Source organism: Cotesia glomerata, linkage group LG10 (genome assembly GCF_020080835.1).
Source record: "Cotesia glomerata isolate CgM1 linkage group LG10, MPM_Cglom_v2.3, whole genome shotgun sequence".
Taxonomy (NCBI): domain Eukaryota; kingdom Metazoa; phylum Arthropoda; class Insecta; order Hymenoptera; family Braconidae; genus Cotesia; species Cotesia glomerata.
In genome coordinates this window covers 953,051-975,602 of record NC_058167.1, presented here as the reverse complement: position 1 = coordinate 975,602, position 22,552 = coordinate 953,051, and the positions used below count along the sequence as shown (strand labels likewise).

General features: G+C 26.8%; 3 protein-coding genes across 5 annotated transcripts; all 3 read right to left on the bottom strand.

Annotated features, from left to right (window-relative positions):
• Positions 1-510: 510 nt before the first annotated feature.
• Positions 511-9,091, bottom strand: LOC123273097 (probable WRKY transcription factor protein 1). Its single transcript, XM_044740297.1, has 10 exons — positions 8,690-9,091; positions 7,663-7,928; positions 7,413-7,591; positions 6,839-7,345; positions 5,722-6,436; positions 4,922-5,648; positions 4,586-4,861; positions 2,235-2,538; positions 1,663-2,158; positions 511-1,596 (listed from the first exon to the last, which is right to left on the bottom strand). Exons 1-10 carry the CDS (start codon positions 8,982-8,984, stop codon positions 622-624), a joined length of 4,740 nt encoding a protein of 1,579 aa, XP_044596232.1. The 5' UTR covers positions 8,985-9,091; the 3' UTR covers positions 511-621.
• A 2,469-nt stretch (positions 9,092-11,560) lies between these two features.
• LOC123273102 (glutathione S-transferase 1-1-like) lies at positions 11,561-12,853 on the bottom strand. The gene is made up of 5 exons (XM_044740305.1): positions 12,598-12,853; positions 12,458-12,516; positions 12,251-12,398; positions 12,019-12,186; positions 11,561-11,823 (listed from the first exon to the last, which is right to left on the bottom strand). Exons 1-5 carry the CDS (start codon positions 12,736-12,738, stop codon positions 11,644-11,646), a joined length of 696 nt encoding a protein of 231 aa, XP_044596240.1. The 5' UTR covers positions 12,739-12,853; the 3' UTR covers positions 11,561-11,643.
• Positions 12,854-14,334: 1,481 nt separating this feature from the next.
• On the bottom strand, positions 14,335-16,692 carry LOC123273103 (glutathione S-transferase D1-like). 3 transcript variants are annotated; one of them, XM_044740308.1, is made up of 7 exons: positions 16,563-16,692; positions 16,399-16,488; positions 15,485-15,637; positions 15,209-15,267; positions 14,983-15,124; positions 14,748-14,912; positions 14,335-14,678 (listed from the first exon to the last, which is right to left on the bottom strand). In XM_044740308.1, exons 3-7 carry the CDS (start codon positions 15,623-15,625, stop codon positions 14,535-14,537), a joined length of 651 nt encoding a protein of 216 aa, XP_044596243.1. In that variant the 5' UTR covers positions 15,626-15,637; positions 16,399-16,488; positions 16,563-16,692; the 3' UTR covers positions 14,335-14,534. The 3 variants fall into 3 exon arrangements, with proteins under 3 accessions (XP_044596243.1, XP_044596242.1, XP_044596241.1); XM_044740307.1 differs by having other exon boundaries at positions 15,485-15,631; positions 16,387-16,488; positions 16,563-16,683; XM_044740306.1 differs by lacking the exon at positions 16,399-16,488 and having other exon boundaries at positions 15,485-15,631; positions 16,563-16,691.
• Between the last annotated feature and the right edge of the window lie 5,860 nt (positions 16,693-22,552).

Sequence of the window (22,552 nt, the reverse complement as noted above, 5' to 3'; positions counted from 1 at the left end):
AAATATATTAATACTATAAAATATATATATATTGAGTATATTTTTTCAATTTCATAAATATATAAATATTTAAAAATACTATCTTTTTTTGTTTTTTTTATACTACTACTTAAGATTTGACTGGTATACATACGAATTGTATACAACATATAAATTATTTAAATAAACTTTTAGTTTAATTAAAATTTCTTTTGTTATTTTGTTAATTAGCTTGACTAATTAGCTGCTTCAGCATTGGCTTAATTAAATTTATTTTTAAAATAAATAGTAAATTTTTTTTTTAATACTAGTCAATAATTAATGATTTTGTAAATGTATTGATTTAAAGTATTTCTGACCAAGTAAAAGGTATTGAAACTAAGGAAAGTAAGAAATCTTAAAACTAATAAATTTGGGATTAACCCGCGACACCCTGGTACTTACTTGAAAAAATTAATTTGTTCTAATTATTCTTATTATTTGGAATCTAAATAATATAAAAAATTAAATAAAATTGTTTTTTTTTTTTTGAGACAATAAATTTTAATAAATTAGTAGTTGGGTTTTTTTTTCGAAAAAATTAATAATTAAATGAAAAGAAAAGAAAAACCAATTATTTGTTGTTTATCCAATAATTAAAATTTATAATGCTGTTTCAAGTGCCGATGTAGTGGTATTTCTCGACACTGTAGAATTATTAGTAATATTATCAAGAATTACGGATGGTGGTGTTATTATTATTACATCAGCAGTATCTTTCGTTGGTCCTGATTTTATTTGATTTTTTTCATCAAATATAATAATATTATTGTCAAGTTTATTATTTGATAAAAATTGAGCTTTCAATTCATTATTACGCTTTTTCAATGATTCAGCTTCAAAGTGGGCTGATACAAGTTTCGAATTATTGCTATCATCATTATTACTTGAATTGTTAAATTCAAAAAGTTTATTAGAAAAAATATTATCTATATCATTATTTTCAGATGATTTAAAATTATTTTTATATATTTGTTTGTTTTTATTAACGTTATTATCACTATCATTTATTAATATTGCTGATGGTGTGAATGATGATGAGGAAGAGCTAGTAGCGGAAGGTAAAGTTAAAGGTGATGGGGGAGATTCTAAAAATTGTTTGACAGCAGTTTCTTCAGCAGCAACATCTTCAATAATTGTACAAGATAAAATATTGCTACGCGGTATTTGATACTTCCAAATAGATTTTTGATAATTAAATGAATTAATAGAATCATATTTATTGATTTGGTATGGATTTGGATAAATTGTTTTTTGTTGACCGCGTGACAAATACGATCCAGTTGAAGAATTATATCGTTGATCAAGTGTTGATAAAGTATTTAAACTTTTAATTGTTATTGTACTATTAGCAGTTGTTTGTTTATTATTATTATCATTAATACCGTAATTTACTTGCCTTCCAGTTCCTTTTAATGAATTTGATGAATTTGATGAATTTGATGGATTTGATAATTTTAATTGTTCAGCAGCTGACAAACTGCTTGATCTATTTTTTGTACTCTGTTGTAATAGCAGTCTTTTAAAATCAAGCCGTGTCATGGCTGCAGCAGCTGTTTTGGTATTTTTTGGTGACATCTAACAATAAAAAAATAACAATTAAATTATTAGATAACAAAATTTATTAATAATAAATAAATTTACCTCTTGATTAATGCAACTTGGTGATACGAGTTTTTTTATACTATTAGTTTGTGATTCTGGACTCCAACTGTGTCGTGTACCTATTTTATTATTATCATCAGGTACATAATTACTTATATCAATTAATGAATCATCAATTGTTTTTGCTGATGTTGATCCAGTAGATATTTCACTGTCATTTTTAATATTTAATTTTCGTTTAGATTTATATATAGCTGTGAATAATTCATCATTTGACATTGTTTTATTATTTTTAACTAAACTGTTAATCGATGATGATGAAGAATAAAAACTATTAGAAGACGGTATTGGTGATAATGTTGAATTATTTAAAAAATCTTTACGTTCTAAACGTTCTAAACGTTCCAAACGTTCCAAACGATCAATATTCATTTTTTCAGACGGTTGATTTTCTTTAAACTTTTGAGAGACCGGAGAAGATGTTGCAATTTGACCATTACCATCATAGGTATTCAAATTTAACGGCATTAAATACCTAAATATATTTAAAAATTATTATTAGATAATAATTTTATTATTTTATATTTAAATAATAAAAATTATTTTCTTACCGTTGACTTTGATTATTTTCATATTTTTTGTTATTATAAATTTTATTTTTATTATCTTGTAATTCGATTTGAGAATTATTTATCAAATTATTACCAAGATTTCGTGTTATATCTGGTGTAGCAAGCTCTACTACAGATTTATGATACATTTCTCCTGATGATAATCCATCACTGTATTGTCTTTTTTTATTCGCTAATGATAAATTTTTTTTATAATTAATAGTGCTAATATTATTCTTTTCATCTTGTAATTTTTTTTCTCTATGGCTATCAACTTTATCTTGACTGTGTATCCAATTAGTATCTATAACAAATAATTTTAATAATAATATATCATTTTTTATAATTGTATGTAAAAGAATAATAATATATTAAATAATGATTAGAATAATTATTTACACCAATTAAAAATAATTCAAGCATTTATTCATTATTACTGAAAAATTTATAAAATTTTATTTGTTAATAAATACTTTTTCTATGAAATTTATAATCAATAATCCTATTTTCACGAGTTTATAGCCGTAAATTACTTAATATAATAATTTTTTTATTATGGCTAGACGCACCTTTTAATTAACACTTGATTACATGTAGAAAAATAAATACAAACTTACATGCTTAATACTCAAAATAATAACAACAATAATAATGTATAATCATTAACATCCAAATAACTGATAATGCACAGAAAAAAAAAACCAGAGCAAGCAATAATAATTAAAATGGCAAGCGTCACTATAATTAATATAATTACTATAATTAATAATATATAAACAAACACAAAATATTAAAATTGAGATATATTTTTTTTCTATATATGGGATTATTTTTGTTGATCAGATAATAACATGAAAAATAATATTGATATCAATAACCAATATCATTATTCTTATTTATATTATTATTGTTGTTAATAACAAAATTTACAAACGAATATTATATGAATTGTATTTTCTTATTGGGTGAATTGAAATTCTACAATAAAACAAAAATATTACATTTTACATACTTTAGAAGCACAATAATTTACAGATTATATACAAAAGAAAAAAAAATCAACACTCATTCACATATCTATTAATTTTTTTTTTTTTTTTTTTTTTTTTTTTTTTTTTTAAATAAGCTATTTATTAGTTGCAAGCAATAATATTTATTATATTTAAATTAAATATCAAGGCAAAAAAATAGTTGCAAAAAGTATAGTGCATTATATTCAATTGATGATTCATGCATAACTTATAAATTATAATAACAAATTTTTTTTCAAATTGAGTAAAAATATTAATAACTGTATTTTTATTTATAAATAATTAATTGTGGTGTTTTTTTCACTGAATATTTTGATGATAAAATTTAATTATTAAGAAAAAAAAACCACGACTTACGACAAGTTCTATTGGTAGCTACAAAGAGAAAATGTTTAGCCAACATTATTAAGTGTTATATTATAACGTTAAGTAGTCAATGACAATGATAAATAAATCGCGCATATTTAATTACTTTATTGTTGATACTATTTATTTATTTTTATTTTCAACTTATTGTATACTAATAAATGATGATTGACTGATGCAATTTAAACATTTATTGCATTTATTAATAATTAATAATAAAAATATTTTTATTGATATAAAATATTAAAATTTACCATATTTCTGTATCATTACTCGAATATTTAAGAACTCGAGCTATTTCTTGATTTTTGAATTTATTAATACCGAAAATTGTTTTAGGTTTAGATATTACTGTATCAGGATAATTAATTCGTTCTTTTAATAAATCTTGTCGTAATTCTTCAGAAGCCGTACGTGGTATATTAGTTTTTTCAGATGAATTTGTTTGATTTTTTTTAATAAATGTAAATGCATTGGCAATACGATAACTATCACTACGTTTTATTTTACGTTCATTATCTAATTCTAAATTATTTTGACGATTATGATTATTATTTTCTTTTAAATTGTTTATTAAAGAATTATTATTGCTGTTATTATGGTTATTGGTAATATTAATGTTGTTATTATTATTAATAATATTATTAATAATATTATTATTATCAGATAATGATGAAAAAGAAAAATGATTGTTATTATCATGAGAATAATTAATATTAACGGAAGATGATACTAATAAATTTTTATCGGTAATATTGGTGGAATATGAATTTTTATCATGGCCTAATAATAATAATGAAGATGACGATGATTGATTAAAATCGATGGAAGATGTCACTAAATTTTTTTTGTGTTGTTGGTGATGTCTATTAATGGTGGAATCGATGCTAGTGGTGCCATCGTGCTGAGTGCAAACAGTGCGATATACTAGTTCCATGTTCTTCTGTCTCTTACCTTCCTCCTTAATTTTCTCCTCAATTTTAACTTCCTCAAGCTCTGCTAGTGTTGCTGTTGATGCTGTTGATGCTAATGATGTTGCCGTCCTTTTTGTTTTTTCATTAATAATTGATGACTCTGATTGTTGTTGTTGTTGTTGTTGTTTTTGTTGATGCTGATGAGCCAAATTTACAAAAGCTCGAGGTTTAATTATACCTCTTGGTGATACAGTATGGGATTTGTCATTTCGATTAGTAGCGGCAACTATTGGCGATGATTCTTTAATGAATGGACCTAAAAATATAATAAATATTAAATAATTTAAATAAAACAATTAAATTTATTAATATTTACCTGGATTAAATGTAGTATGTGATTCCTTTCGTCTTTTAAGACTATCTGATGAATAAATAACTTTTCCTTGATAATCTAAAACAACTCTAGCGCCTTGGCGTCTTTTTCTTTCTAACGAGCAGTCTGATTTTTTTGGTAAATCGCTAAGACTAACATACTCGGCAGATTCAAATTCATCTTGTAATAATTTTGATTTTTTTGGTGATTGTTGTTGTTGTTTTAATGAATATTTTTTACTCTCAATATTAGCATAAACTTGAGTAATATTTTTTTGACGATACCTGTCTTTATTATTTCTAAAATCGGCTATGGTAACATAGTCGCCAGAATCTTGACAAGTTTTTATTTTATTTCCAACACCAACTACACTTGTATTTACTAATTCATCATATGATATTGAATTAGTATTATGTAATTGTAATATTTTATTTAAATCCGGATGTTGTTGTTGCTGCTGCTGTTGTTGTGATTGAGCTTGTTCGTCATCTGAACCAGATGGAGTTATTACACACATGGACGGAATACGGTTTGTGCTTATTGCTGTTTTATTACGTAGACGTTCTATTCTATCATAACCTTCAAGATCACTTGATTCAGAGTATTCTAATTCAGAGCAGGAGCGCGCTGTATAACAAGCTGGACTTGAAGCAGAAGCAGATTCTACTGGAGATGAGCATGTATTATGTCCGCTGTCTGGTGAATTACCTCCACCATTTTGTCCGTGAACCTGTTAAATGATAAATTAATAATTAAACAAGTCAAAATTAAATATATATATATATATATTTATTTATTATTACCATAGCAACAACAGTCAAGCTGGATTTTCTTTCAGGTGGAACAGGAGGAGCACCAGCCATTAAAGTTGTACAAACAGTACCAGCAGAGCTGGTAGTTGTAGACGTTGAACCACGTCCAAATAATTCATACTCATTTTCAACAAATCCATTTTGATTATTGCATGACAATTGATTATAATTTTGATTACTAAAAGTGACAATATCTGCTGTTGTTGTTGTTGTTTTTATAGCATTAGTATCAGTAGTGGTAGTAGTAGTAGTATTATAATTGTGGGTAGCGTTGTTAAAGCTATTATTAATATTAGCATTAGCTGCTGCAAGTTCTTCTTCACGTAATGTTTTTAGTCCAGAATCCATGTGAAATGACGTATAATATCCTTCAGTATCACAAGAATAAATAGAACAAGTTTCACCTTCTGTTTCAAAATCATCACCGGGATAGGTGGTAATTATATCTTGAATAATATCTGGTGTCAATGTACTGGCTTCTGATGTTACTGATGATGATGTTGGAGTATCACGACCTTTTAATCTACGTCCATGATTGTGTGACAATAATTTTGATGATGATGATGAGGATGATGATCTTCCAGGTAAATTAGATGAAATTATTTCACTTCCAATACTGCTAGTTCGTCCACTTTCAGAAGATGCACTCCAATTACCAGAACTTGAATGTATAGGATCCTCACGAGTATTATTAGCATTATTATTACCTTTTCTTCTTTCTCTTCTTAATACAGCACTTTCTCGCAATCTTACGTCATATAACATATTATTACTACTATTACCATGTTTTTGTTGTTGTTTTTGTTGTTGTTGTTGTTGTTGTTGTTGTCGTTTTTGATGATGTGATTGATGAGAAAAGTTTCTGTCAAATGTATGCATTGTCGTCGCTGATAATAATAATGATGATGATGATGATGATGATAATAATAATGGAATACTAGAAGTAGCAACACTATTATCATTTACGTTAATAGATGAAAAGTTTTGTTTTATTTCTTCTTCTTCTTCAGTGAGTTTCAATTCATCATTACCATTTACTTTATTAACTACCATTAAATCTTTAGCATCATTATTATCATCATTATCTATTTCATCATTATTATTATTATTGTTATTATTATTACTATTATCAGCAGCACTACCAAAATTACCGGTAGATTTTATATTTTTATCAATATCTGAGGATTGCCGACGCATAGATCGTAATCTTGATCTACCCCAAGCTTTAAATGCATCAAAATTCCATTTTGTTAATTCTGTATCACGTTCTTGTAATATATCTGTACTTATTGATCTAACACAACGATTTTTAGTTGATTTAGATTTATAAATTGTTTCTTTAATATTATCATCCTCATCATTATCTGTTTTTGTTGTAGATGGTTCTTGAATAATATTTTGTTTTATTTCTTTACCATCTGTTCCAGCAATTGTATTTCTACGTTTATTCTTTGATCTACTAGTGTTGTGTCGAACTTTTGATCGTCGTTTTACGGTTGTATCATTATCAAAATTTAATTCAGATGTTATTTGAGCCATTGTTAATTTTTTTCGCATTGACATCCGAGCAAATCCTTTTCCACTAATATCAACAGCAACTATTTCCGCTGGGAATCTAATAATGATAATAATATAATTTATTAATGGAAATAAAAATTTTAAGATACGATAAAAATACGTACTTTAATGCAATCACTTGAACTTGTTCTTCAGGACTTGGTAATTTATGATCAACGGCATCATCACCAGTAAAATCACTATCATTGGATTGAATAATTCTAGACATACAATCTGGTGGAACTGTTATATCTCCCAAAGCTTCACTGGAAGTCCATCTTCTCAAGTCGTCAAATATCGCTGGCTAAATATTCAAATATTATTATTATTTCAATAAAATAATGATGATAATGATTTAAAAAAAAAAAAACTTACAACTCGAGATTCAATATCTAAACTTTGATCTCTTCTTCTTTTACCGAGAATTGGAGTACACAAAAACATCTCAACAGCAGTAGTATCATTCCCATTGTGATTTATTTTTAAATAATCCAAATTACGTACGGCAATAACACTAGCCTGTTGATATAATTTTTTCAATGCTGCTGGTCTGGTTGTTTCAGAAAACAGTCCAGTAGATGGTTTTTGTAATGATTTAAAGTGTTTTTTTCTTGACGCAAAGCTGCTGATATCCGATTCCGCTGTAAATTAAACATTGTTAAATTTTTATATAATTTTGAAAAATTAAAAATAATAATACCAAGTTAAAAGTTAATCTAGTTAAGACATTGAAGCCGGTTTAAGCTTTCTCTCCCCATGAAACTAGATACAACGTTTCGTCATAAGTCTTCTTATATTTTTTGCATGTATACTTGTATTTATTAACATTTGTTTGAATTTTTGTTAAGTGTATAATTAAATAAAATGGATTGAAAATTTTTCATCTTTATACATCAAATGTAAGTATAGAAAAAAGAAAAAAAAAAAAAAAGATAATGGAATGTAATTTAAAATAATAAATAATAAATTTTTGTTATCTGTGCGGCTATAATAGTTATGCTATGTTTTTTTTTTAAGTTGTTACAAGTATGTGAAACGCACATGTGTAGCACTACTCACTTGGTCAGTTTTTCTTCACCACCATATGAGTAGTTTTTCGCGTGAGAAAACGATCAATGATCATCTACAGATATACACTGGCTATAAGGTCATCCGCATTGCAGCGGACAATCAACTTTTAAAACTTACTAATAATGTTAGTTAATAAAGCGACCAAAAAGATTTATAATAATAATAATAATTAGATATCATTATAATAGCAAGAGAAATTAAATAATAATTTAAATGATTATAGGTATAAAGGTATAAAAAAATAATTTTTTCATTACCTTATTTGGAAAATTAAAAACATAAAATAATTTTTTTTTTTTTTTTGTTGTTATTAATTAATTAAAATACTTACGGACAGGTATTTTTTTCGGATCAATAGTTGATAATTGATTATCAAGTTGATGAATTCTTTGGCGTAAAATTCCACTTCTATTGGCAACATCACCCAATTCATCATTGAGCCCTTGAAAAATATCTTGAGCATTTGTTAACAACGAAGCTAGTTGTTTTAGAGTACATGCAAGGGCACCATTTATAATTGCCTCAAGCTCCGCACCAACAGGCCATATTTCTACGCAAGAATTGTCTTGCGGTACGTGCCCACGTCCAATGTACCGTGGCTCTATTTTACGTACAACAAACGGCATCTTTTTCTTTTTTTATTATATTTATATTTTTATTTTGTTTTTTAAACAGTAACAATTATTAAACTTTTAATTGTTATTAATTCAAGCTATTGAGGCGACAATTATGTCTAATTAGCCGACAATTAGACATACAATTAAAATAATTATTATAACCACACTAATAATTAATGAATAAATATATCATGATTAATAATAATATAATAAATCTCATATTATTTCAGGCAATACTTTTAAGTAAATATACTGGATAAAAGTTTGAATATATCAATTTAATACTATCCTCCACATTCTATCTAATTATTTTATATTGTAATTATAAAATTTAATAAAATAATCAATATTTTTTATATCAAAAATATAAAAAAAAATTATCTATGTACATTATTTTTAAAAATTTATTTCTAAATGTTCAAGTATATTCCATTGAATCTTTATCAAAGATAAAATAAGTGAAAAATAAATAAAGAAAAAAAATATATTTATAATTTTGACTTTTACCAAACATTTTTTAAAGCTCACTCATAATTTGAAAAAAATATATAATAATAAATTGTATAAATATCAATTACACTCGCGTATTGATTTATATTTAATTTAAAATTTGACATCGCGTCACATCAAATCGGATACTAAAATAAAATTTTTTTTTTTTTTTCCTCTACAAACAACAACAATTATTTATATTTATATATACACTTGAGTATTGTGAAATTTAAAATTTTGTTAAACTACACTTTTTTACAATATTTAAAATATTTTAGATAATTTAATATTTAGTATATGTAATTATGTGTGTATAGTAATATATTATATAAAAATAGAACCGACTGGACGACCACCACCGTTGACAACAACTCTGAGGTTTGAGTTTTATTTCGGCTGTCTGCAGCTTCAACTTAAACTCTGCTCTATAAAATTTAAATCTCAACTATATGTATATATATATATATTTTTCACTTATATTCACAATTAAACTCTCCATTTAATTATTAAAATAATCAACAACTAACTGGGATTATCCATTATCCAACACCTAACATCCAACAATGTCTATCTTAGTCTGTCTTGTTCAGTTTTTTTATTTTATTTTTACTCAACTATACCTATCCTTTTTCATTCGTCCGTCTTTATACACTATATAATAATGATAATAATAACAGTATATATATATATATATATATTTTTCAATGGTCGCGTTATAGACAACTCACTCTCGGTTACTTGGTTTTCAATTGTTCGAGCTCTCTTTAATCTACTACCACACATTCAATCTATCACCTTTTTACCTTTTCATCATGTATAGGTAGATTATAATATACATCTATACTTATTATTAACTTATCCTGGTGTGTATGTAATAATGTAATACTTGTACTACTTGTACTACTTGTAGAGAGAGTAAGTAATATAAAAAAAAATGCACACTGTCACACTGGTGTTGTCATGTATATATATATACACAGTTATATAGACAGTAATCTGGAGCTGGCTCTCTTAAGTTGGCGGGGGGAAATTAATTTTTTGCACTTTTTTTTGGCTCTATCAACTGTTCGTTAATTGTTCTTCATTGTTCTATCAAAAATTTTTTTTGTTCGTTTTTTTTTTTTTTTTTTTTAATTATAAAAAAATTGACCCTCAAGTTAGCACAAACTATAGATATTTTGATGTTTTTTTTTTTTTTTCTAATAGTTTAGAACTATTCAATAACTGTTCGTTCAAAATAAACAACTGTTCGGCTTTCATTATCCTGTAATTTAATAATTAACTTTTTTTTATAAATCTTAATTAAATGTTATTGCGCATGCGCAGTATCAATGCGCATAGTTCTCATAAATTATGCGCGGCCTATTTGAATTCGATTCAAAGAGACAACACAACAATAACAGCAACAACAACAAAATCATCATCATCATCATTAATAATAATAATAATAATAATAAATATCTGAAATGTATGTGGCATCAAACTATTCGTAACGTGATTGGTCGAATGTATCATAAGCATGAAAATATATGCAAACTCTATAGTCAGGCGCGCGCTTGCGCGCGCAAATTCAAATTCTAGTAATTCTTAATCTACTAACTGTAGTATGTAAGGGGCTCCAGAATTCATGAGAACCAATGAAAATTAGTGTAAGTGGTCCATATGCAATACCCAAATACTTTTAAGTATAACTTTTATCCATCTAAATCTATATACATATATATACTGCTGAAAAATTTACTATAGTTAAATATCTACAGCGCACGTATGTATGTGTGTGAGTGTGTTATTTCGATGATTTTTATTTCAGGTGTCGCTGGTGACGCCTTAAGCGGTATATTTTTATAAAAAATTTAAAATTTATTGATTAAAATATTAATAAAATATAATAAAGCCTATAGAGCCATTGGGAATAGATCGTTTTCATTATAAAAAAAATTAACGTAAGCTTGATTATCAACATCCATTAAAGTAGCGATTGGATGATAATATATATATGTATATATAAGTCGATAAGAATGATAATATGTTATTACTCAGCCAATGGTAAATAAAAATTTTTTTACTATAATTAAATTAATAAATTGAAATAATTTAAGATTTCTAATTAATTTAATATATTAACTATACAAAGAGTATTATACTACTATATAATAAGTATTATATTTAATTTTAATTAATCATTATTGTCATTATCGCCGGAATTATTGTCATCTAGAGGAGTAGGATGAGGCATATAGTTTTTTAGAAGCTCAACGCTTTCACCATTAGCAACTCTGTATCCCGGAGCACAAGTTTTCACCCGGTCCACCCACTCGGTAACGTTCTTATAGTTATGGAGGTTGAAGCCAACTGTCTGCAATTAAATTTTATATGAGACTTGATAGTTGCTTACTTGCTGTACTGTCTAGGTACACACTATACTGTTACTGTACTGTGTTTCAAACTCAAGAAAAAGTTTTATAAAATAAAAATCCAAATAGTGAGTAATTTTTTACAAAGATTAAGTCTTTTTTAATTTTATATAAATAGTAATTATTATTATTATTACTTCGGCTGTTGTAACAGTTGCAATAATCGCTAAATCGGCGATGGTTAAGCTTCGTCCAGCGAGATAATCATGGCCCTCCAGAAAATTATCAACAACTTGGAATGCTTCCTTTAGTTTATTTTCTTTATCTTCTTCAATATCGTCTTGTCCTCTAAACAGCATCCCGTACTGAAATAAAAATTTTACATTATTAACTATTATTATCATTATTAATATATCATATTATACATACATAGCAATTTTTAACAGATGGATATAAAACTCCTCCATCAAATTGCAGCCTTGCATTAATCAATGCACGAGTTTTTGAGTTTGTTGGATATAACCGTTGATTTTCTTCACCCCCGTACTGATCAACCAGATAAGCCATAATGGCACGACTAAAATCCAGTATTATCAATAAATTAATAAAAAAATAAAAGCAACGTTATTTTTTTACCTTTCACTTAATTTATAATTATCATCAATCAATAGCGGAATAGTTTGTTGAGGGTTAAGCTATGTAAATGGAAAAAAAAAAAAAAAAATCATATAATTTACTGTGTAAACAATTAACAAGTTATAAAAATTTAAATATACTTGACGATATTCATCTGTAAGATGATCACCGTTGATTAAATTAACCAATTTATAATTAATTTCAAGACCCAGAGCTTCAATTACAAGTCGTACAGCGCGACATGGGGAGCTTATTTCTATATGATATAACTCTAGTGACATTATTATATACAGTATTTAGTATATAAATAATAATAATTGTTGTTTGTTTTTTATCACTTAATAAAATCACCAGCACTTATACTCGTCGGTATTTATTAACATACTGCTGTTTTACGAGTTACAGTTTTACTAATATACATAATACTAGAATTTAAATTTGCGCGCGCAAGCGCGCGCCTGACTATAGAGTTTGCATATATTTTCATGCTTATGATATATTCGACCAATCACGTTACAAATAGTTTGCTTACATGATATATTTTCATATTTTTCATCTAAATTATAAAAGTGGATTAGTAAGCTTTATACCTTCTCAAGGCTACTTTAATTCTCTAAATTATTTATTTAATAAACTAGTAAAGCTGTTAATCTAAATAAAAAAAAAAATCTTTAATCTGTCAGAGTTAATGTTTATTTAAATTTTTATATATAGATTAACGTTATAAATATTATATGAGGATAATTATAATGATAGATAAAAATGTTAATATTTATTTAAATTATCTACCCCGAATAATAAATTTTTACAATAGTATTGTTACGCGAGTCATTATCGGAACAATTTTAACGTAATTTGTTAACGTATAAATGCATTAGCGCTTTATGGTTTACATTGTGCTATTGTGGCGAGTAAATTCATTGACGCATAAGGAGGGATATGCTCTATTGAAATGTGAATATACATATATATATGCACAGTGTATGTATTGTATGACGTTGGGATATATATATATATATGACTATAGACAGCATGTGAGCTATCTGAGAGAATCGTCGCTGGTCGCTGGTTGCTAGTCGACTGTGGAGCTTGATATACGGGCATTAATGTTATAGATGCTTTGACTTGGTAAATATAGATATATAGAGTAAAGTTTCATATGTTCATGGTCATTTTTCGTATAATGCTCCATCAAATAGAGAGCGTAATGGCTTACCAGACTCCAGGGCATTTGGGCATTTATTTTTCTTTTACTCAAGACTCTTGAGATATTTTTGATCCTATCCGTTAAGGCTTTATCTTATGAATTTATCAGAAAAATGTATCTACTACCAGTTTTTTTTATCGGAATAAACTATTTTTTAAAAAAAATATCAAACTTTTTTCCTTCTTTTGCTCTTACTCATTTTTATTCTTATTCTTATTCTCATTATTATATGTGATGAAATTTAATCGAGTGGAAAATTGAGAACATTGTTGTTTGAATTTCAGACTCGTTTATAGTGATAAGAAGACTAGATTCGACTCTTACTTTATAAAATTTTCAAGTTTTCATCGATTTTGTACTTACAGTCAAGAGTCAAGAGGTAAAGAAAAGAAAATACACTTTTTTTTTTTTTTCTTTTCTTTTTCTTTTACAATAATCATAAATATAAATTTTTATGACATACTTTTTAACTTAAATTCTCACTAAGCCAGTCAATTTATTTAAATTTTTATTCAAAGATTTTTTTTTTCTCCTGTAAAACTTAATTTTTTTTATTTATATTCGAATTTTAGTTAAATATTACCTATAGATAAATAAAATTTTTAAAAAATTTTATTATTGACTCTCATTTGGTTTTTCATCGAGATTTTTAGATAAAGAAAAAAACAAATAAATTAGTAATTAATTTGTATTTCAGCAACTGACATGTCGTGTACAACAAAAGCATTGTTCATATCTTTAAAAAATAAAAAATTGAAATAAAATTAATTAAAAATTTTTATTGAAACAGTATATGTATTAGATAAAATGAATTAATTATATAAATGCATCAATGTTTACATGTTTAGAAAAAACAAAAAAAGAAAGAATTTAGTTCTTCAAAAGTTTATCGATCAAAGACTGGAAAGCTTTGAGACCTTCGCCATTCACTTCTTCATACTTGACTGCTTCTGATTTAATCTTTTCAACCCATCTTGTGACATTCTTAAATTTACTTATGTCGTATTTAATCAACTGTAAAATAAATAAATAAATTAATTAATTAAATTAATAGTAAATATATAAATAATATTTATAAAATACCTCAAAGTTTGATACTGTGCAGATTAAAGCGAGGTCAGCGATAGTCAAACGGTCTCCTGCAACATAGCTCTGGCCTTCTAAGAATTTATCCAGAAAATCAAAGGCTGGTGCTATCTTTTCATACTTTGATTTATCTTCCGGTGCACCGGAAAATAAGATTGGATACTAATAAAAAAAAAATTTCATTTATTATTTCGTACTGTACTTTTTCTAATAATTAAATTAAATAACTCACATAATAATCGGAAAATGCTGGATACATTGTTCCCATATCATAGTAGAGTCTTTGATCAACAATAGCTCGTGTCTTGGGGTCTTTTGGATACAAATAATCATTTTTTCCGTATTGGTTAACCAGATAGCCCATTATCGCACGGCTATTAATTATATAATTCCCATTTTTATTATTATTATTATTAGTTATTATTCGGAGCGATAATAAATTTAAAAAAAAGTGTTACCTTTCCCAGAGACTGAAGCCATTGTCAACTAAAGTTGGAACACTGTGCTGAGGATTTAGCTGTCAAGATAATAAATCATATATATATATTAAACAGTAGTTTATGTATTTATAATACCATTTACAGCGTTGTCTTATCTATTAAGTTGTTATCATACATATATTATCATCTAATATGACAGTTTAATGAAAAAATAAACAAATTATATAATTAATCTTTGATTGGTAAATATATTTTTTAATTTAACGCTGAAATAATTGTAATAAATTAACTTGCCTTGATGAATTCTGGTTTGAGGTGTTCACCGGCCATCAGATTCATGAGTTTAAGATTAAGATCAACTCCTAAAGCCGCAGCTACCAAACGTACTGCTCGACACGGTGAACTTCCCGGTGTGTAGTAAAGGTCAATACCCATTTTTACCTATTTAATAAAACAAATTAAACTAGAGTTTAATATTAAACTTTCACCGTATAATATTGTCGTTAAGATTGGCTTAATTCCAAGATTTCGCGACAACTTTTCACCAACAATTTTTTTTTTTTTTTCATTATTATTATTATTCTTCTTCTTTTCTCAGACCAATTCTATTAATGATACTGAAAATTTAACCTTTAAATACTCGATTAATTTATTTTTTATTTTATTTCTTATCTATTTAAATCATATACGTATATAAATATCAACGGAAATGTCAATGACCGCAAACTTGTGTGGCGAAATCGTTCTCGGCTATGTATAAATCACCGATCCTTTCAAATCAAACTATTTATACACAGAAAGAAAAATAGTCTTTAGTCAAGTGTAAATTTTCTTAAATCAAGAAAATCTTATAAGGAAGACTGAAAATTTCTTGAACCAAGTTAAATTTTTTTAAGCCAAGAAAATTTCTTCTTGCTCCAAAATAACTTCGGTCTTCCTTATAATTTTCTTGGTCCAGGAAATTTTTTTTTTCTGTGTAGTTTTTTATCATATTTCTACACGGATAAAGTGCTTGTTTTTTTTTTTAAGTTTACCATTGATCATAATTATTAACACAGTTATTTAACAATTAAATCTGAGTAAGAGGATTAAGTTTGTAAAAAAAAAAAAAAATAAATAGTCAAGTAAAATTGTTTATTGTCGATAAAATAAAAAAAAATATATAAATAAATAATAAATTTGTTATATTGACCTACCTTGTGTATAGTTTATAAAAATTATAAAACAAAGTGAGCACTCTGATTAGTAACTATTAAACGGTGGTGGCTGACTGGCACTTGGAGTACTTGGACGACTAACTGGGATTATAGTTAGTCACGAGTTTATAATAAGGTGAATGAATGTATGGTGGGACTATTACTATACTACTTACCATACCAGTGTTGGTTGTATTGTAGGTTTTACTCAAATAATACAAGTAAAAGTAATCCTAACAAAAACAGTTTCACTGTAAAAAAATCACGCCAAGTCCACGTTCATAAGACTATTAAGAAAAAAAAATTTTATTTCTTTACAAAAAGATATAAAATAAAAAATTAAAAAATCCAAGTAACTGTTACGTCCCCACCTGCATTCGCAGATGTCTCTGATAGCGAATTCGCGCGCTAATTTAAAACTCTAATAATTATACAATAATTCCGTGAATATTGAATTTTCATAAATAATAATGTAAAATGATAAGTAAAGAATTCCAAATGTTAAATATTAAACATAAAATATTAGAAATAGAAAATGATAAGAAAAAGTGAAACTCAGCCAACACCTGAGTAAACAGAATATTTTTAAGTTTACATTAACATTTTCTCTCGAAGAATGTTAATGGAAAATCTAGATAGACAAATATGACTCATTGTAAGACAACTAGCGTTGAGTACAAAGGTATATTCGAGAACATTCGAGGAATGTTCTAAATAAACAAACGATAACGAACGCTTGCGTGTCCTGGACTTTGGAGTTGAGTCAGCGCGGGTCACCCGAGTGGACCTCGGAAATGCCACGCGCATCAACTCAGGACAACAGGACATTCGGGGCCCGATACGCAACCCTACTCCTCCTAGGGCGCGGCCCTTGGACGAAGAGATATAAGCAGGGTGCACGGGTAGTTCGAGGCTCTCTTCTTCTAAGGCTCTTCTTGATCTTAAAGTTACGAACTTAAGACTCCTCATAGTTAACACTCGTCGTGAGACTATTAATTCCAATTACGAAATACCATTACGTACTTTACGGCAGTTGTCAAATCATATAAATTCAAAGTGTATTTTAAATCCGAACAAAAACAGTTTCACTGTAAAAAAATCGCGCCAAGTCCACGTTCATAAGACTATTAAGAGAAAAAAAAATTTTTTTTTTCTTCACAAAAAGATATAAAATAAAAAAATTGAAAAATCCAAGTAACCGATATGATTGTATACGATTTTCGAAAATTAAAAAAAATTTTGTTGTAAATTTAAAAATTAAAAAAAAAATTTTTGAACGTACTTGGTGTGCGTCATTGTGTATTTCAATTTTTTTGAAAGTCCTAATAAATAAATTTTACGAATTTCATTAAAAGTAAAATATTTTGCAACCACGCACACCAAGTACGTTCCAAATTTTTTTTTTTTTTAATTTTTAAATTTACAACAAAATTTTTTTTAATTTTCGAAAATCGTATACAATCATATCGGTTACTTGGATTTTTCAATTTTTTTATTTTATATCTTTTTGTGAAGAAAAAAAAAATTTTTTTTTCTCTTAATAGTCTTATGAACGTGGACTTGGCGCGATTTTTTTACAGTGAAACTGTTTTTGTTCGGATTTTAGTATTTTTTGTAATTATAATAAAAATTTACAATTGGTACCAACTTAAGTATCGCGTTGGCTGCATTTTTTATAGCAAACTATCCCTTTGAAGCTACAGTTTATGTAAAAATAATTCAAGCGCACCCTGGCGGATGTAGATGCAAGCCTTGAAATATCTTTTTTCAACTGTAGTTTCCCATCTATTGGAGGATTACCATGTATTCTCGAATTATTTAGTCTGTGGCATGTCACTTTTTACATCGAAAAAAAGTCAGGATCTAAATTTTTGCGTTGCTATAGTTTGTGCTGATTAAATTTAATAATTTCAAGCAGATTAATTGTTATGATCGACTATTATTAATTAATGTCAGTAAAATAAAGTATGAATTACTGTTATAATATACAATTTAGAAAAAAAAAGTACCGTAGAATTAAATAAAATTTGCAACCTCAAAATATCGTCCTGCTTACAGTAAACACAGTCGGTAGTCTGGCGCTCCGTTTACAACGGATTTGAACGGAACTTGGCGCCAGATTCTACCGAATCTGTGGATAGTTAAATAAATTCATTTGTTAACCCTTCGTTGGTCGCGCTATAAGCGAATCGCCGCCTAACAACTACTCAACCTATAGAGACTCGCTATAGTGCGAGCGAGAAACTAAAAAAAACGCGATCAACGAAGGGTTAATTAAATTCACCGAAGTTAGTTATTTCGGAGTTAATTCGAGAACCTCTACTTACGACTCTGGAGGTCGTAACATCTTTATCTCCAGCTCTAGTTGTTCTACTGGTTACTTACAAACCCGTGAGGTAACCGGGACGTAACATAACCGATATGGTTGTATATGATTTTCGGAAATTAAAAAAAATTTTGTTGTAAATTTAAAAATTAAAAGAAACAATTTTAAAACGTATATGGTGTGCGTCATTGTGTACTTCAATTTTTTTTAAAAGTCCTAGTAGATAGATTTTAGGAATTTCATAAAGAGTGAAATTTTTCGTAACCACGCACACTAAATACGTTCCAAAATTGTTTCTTTTAATTTTTAAATTTACAAAAAAATTTTTTTTAATTTCCGAAAATCATAAACAATCATATCGGTTACTCGGATTTTTTAATTTTTTTATTTTGTATCTTTTTGTAAAGAAAAAAAAAATTTTTTTCCTAATAGTCTTATGAACGTGGACTTGGTGCGACTTTTTTACAGTGAAACTGTTTTTGTTCGGATTTTAGTATTTTTTGTAATTATAATGAAAATTTACAATTGATAACAACTTAAATCTCGTGTTGACTGCATTTTTTACTGCAAACTATCCCCTTAAAGCTACAGTTTATGTAGATGTAATTCCAGTGCACCCTGGCGGCCATAGATGCAAGCTATGAATCACTTTTTACTGTAGTTGCGTGTCTATAGGAAGGATTACTACACATTTTTATTTTATCTAGTCTGTGGCGCTGATATTCCCCATCGAAAAAAAGTCAGGATCGAAATTTCTGGGCTTACTATAGTTTGTGCTGATAAAATTTAATAATTTTAAGTGAATTAAGTGTTATAATTGATTATAATTAATTAATATCAGTAAAATAAAGTATAAATTACTTTTATAATATATTATTTTGGAAAAAGGAGAACCATATAATTAAATAAAATTTTGCAACCTCGAAATACCGTTCTGCTTACAGTAAACACAGTCGGTAGTCTGGCGCTCCGTTTACAACGGATTTGAACGGAACTTGGCGCCAGATTCTACCGAATCTGTGGATGTAGTATAGAATTATATATATAAATACATCATACATATTCCCCTTTCCTTTCACCAGACGTAAATGTGGATATGTAAAATACTATACTACTACCACCAACTAAGTAATGTAAGGAGAATATTATTATTATTATTATTATAGGGAAAAAAAAATTATGTTATTATTGTACCAATAGTAAATCGATAAATTTATATTAACAATTAAAATTTCCGTAGAATTTTAAGTTAAAAATCTATTGATTGACAAACACCAATTTAAATGATTAGTAACTAGTTTTATGTGATCGTTGGAATGCTTGACACGAATTTCCATATTTTGTCCCGTACATATACGATTTAACTATAAAAAATTGTGATTCACGTGTTAGTGCTACTATGATACACTTTTTTTAATAAATAATTATTCAAAAAATAAGAATAATTAAAAAAAAAATAATAATAATATATGTATTAAGGTATATTTACGTTTAATCGTAATTATTTTATGATTTAAAAATTTAATTATTTATATAGATATATATGTTAACATCCCAGTAAACACGTTTACGTCAATGTGACGTCAAAATGACATTGGGCTATGTCAGGATTTACGTAAGATACAAGTCACGAATGAGTCATATATGACTCATTATTTCACACTTCTTGACGTAAGATTCTGACGTAAAAATATGACGTAGTCATGACGTCAGTATTATGTCTCAATGACATTTATGACGTCAATATGACATACCTGTGATGTCTATATCATGATAATGATGTCATTATGACGTAAAAGTGATGTAAGTGATGTAAGAATTGTACCTCAGAAAAAATATTAAAAAAAAAAATTTCTCAAAAATAAAAAGATGGCAATTTTGAAATTAATTATAGTGTTGTGGACTTATTACAAAGTTTGAAACACTAGTTATATGTTGATACTTGATGAAAAAATCCTGAAATATGCTGGGCTCGAACTTGGGTCCTCACGTATTGAAGTCTGGAACGCTGCTCACTTGTCCAAGTAACGGTTCATGTTACGAAGCAAATAACTTATGTGATAAGCCTAACATGACGAAAAATGCTTATTTCATCATTTTTTCTGAGATTAAATGTATTTTAAGAGCTGGAATTGTATAAAATTCAAGTCTAATAATTTATACAATTTTATAAAATTTCATTAAACTCATGAAATTTTATAAAGTTCTATAAAACTTTGTAAAAACTCTTATAAAAGGCTCTTTAGTGAAACTTATGGTAATGAATAGGCAATTTATAAATTTTCATAAGAATTGATTGAATCTTACACTTTCAAAAATTTTCGTCTAAAAGCGGACGCAGAGAACTTTAGACTCTCTGCGGACACAGAGAACTTTCACAGAGTGAAATTTTTTCAGAGTAAACGATGTATCCGTGTCATTTGAATATTTTTTAATACTTATTGATTTCTCAAGACTCGAATTTTTTTTTTATTTAATTTTTTCCGAAAATTTAGTATTTTTCATTTGGATTTTTCTTCTTCAAAATTTCAATTTACAAAATTTAGATTTTTTTAATTTCAACTCTTTTAAGTATACCATTTTTTTAATCTATATTTCTTTTTAATTTCAATTTTTTTCGAAATTTGAATTTTTTTAATTTAACATACTAACAACATTATGAAACTTGATGTACACAGTAAAAAAATTTTGCGTCATTGTGTCAAAAATTTTTGTGTTAAAAATTTTTATGTTAAATATTTAACATTTTATTATGTTGATTTAACACAATAAATATTAAATTTACACTTAAAAAAGTTAAATATTTAACACAAAAATTTTTAACACTAAAGTTTTTGACGCAATGACGCAAAATTTTTTACTGTGTAAAATACTATTAGTCTCGTCAATAACAATCATGGAACTGTTTGAATTATTTCAAATACAATGTTTCATAAGTAGCAGCACTAATGTCAGAAAATTATTTTTCAAGTAATAGTGCAATATTTAAATGACTGACATTTAATTTCTTGACGCGAAATCATAAGAAATTATATGTTTACTCGCTTGACGGTTTAAAAATTTAGAGTTCATGCCACATTAATTGAACTCGGTATTTTGTTATCAGTTTCACACCAAATCATTTATACTGAATGAAGTCGAAAATATTTTTACAATGGATAAAAGTACCTAAATTCATGGAAAAAATATAAGTGAGAAACATATGCAACGAAAAAAAAGTATTTCTTGCACTAAGAAAATTTTGACGGAGGCTGAAGTTATATTGGAGCAAGAAGTGTTTTAGTGTCAAGATATTTTGACTTCATTCACGAAATTTTCAGTCATCTCTAATATATTCTTAGTCCAAAAAAATATACCTTTGAGTCAAGATTTTTTTCTGCAGTGTATGAAAACATACAATCAAAGATATAAAAGTTTATATCCCACATGTATTTAATTTGTATGTTTTTCTTAAAAACGTAAATGAAAAATATTTTGTATGTTATTTGCTAATATGTTAGATATATTCATTAATATTATAAATTATAAATTTTTGTTATTAAGAGCGGACTTAAATTTGCAAGGTACCAGCTTAAATCAGCTGTTTACCTCTTTCTGATTCTTACTAAATTTTAAACCAATTTTCACTAATATTTAGCGATTAATTGTAAATTAGACATCTTATTGAAGAAGTTTTATATTTGATAAATTTTGATCAATCGATAATATTAAAAAAATACATCCCCCAAATTTTATCAATATTATGGAAAATAATCGTTTGTCACTGATTTAGAAAATGACTTTCAAATTACGTCAGTATTATGTACAATTGTGACAAATTATTGATGTTAAATAATGACT

What these genes read in the sequence shown, in the direction of transcription:
- LOC123273097 (XM_044740297.1), bottom strand. Translation starts at nt 8,984, where the DNA reads ATGCCGTTTGTTGTACGTAAAATAGAGCCACGGTACATTGGACGTGGG. An exon ending in TCCGAAAAAAATACCTGTCC is followed by an intron (nt 7,929 to 8,689) that starts GTAAGTATTTTA and finishes TTTAATTTACAG; the next exon opens with CGGAATCGGATATCAGCAGC. An exon ending in GAAAATAATCAAAGTCAACG is followed by an intron (nt 2,159 to 2,234) that starts GTAAGAAAATAA and finishes AAATATATTTAG; the next exon opens with GTATTTAATGCCGTTAAATT.
- LOC123273102 (XM_044740305.1), bottom strand. Translation starts at nt 12,738, where the DNA reads ATGTCACTAGAGTTATATCATATAGAAATAAGCTCCCCATGTCGCGCT. An exon ending in TTACAGATGAATATCGTCAA is followed by an intron (nt 12,517 to 12,597) that starts GTATATTTAAAT and finishes CCATTTACATAG; the next exon opens with CTTAACCCTCAACAAACTAT. An exon ending in AATTATAAATTAAGTGAAAG is followed by an intron (nt 12,399 to 12,457) that starts GTAAAAAAATAA and finishes ACTGGATTTTAG; the next exon opens with TCGTGCCATTATGGCTTATC.
- LOC123273103 (XM_044740306.1), bottom strand. An exon ending in TCAAACCAGAATTCATCAAG is followed by an intron (nt 15,268 to 15,484) that starts GCAAGTTAATTT and finishes TTATCTTGACAG; the next exon opens with CTAAATCCTCAGCACAGTGT. An exon ending in GGCTTCAGTCTCTGGGAAAG is followed by an intron (nt 15,125 to 15,208) that starts GTAACACTTTTT and finishes TATAATTAATAG; the next exon opens with CCGTGCGATAATGGGCTATC.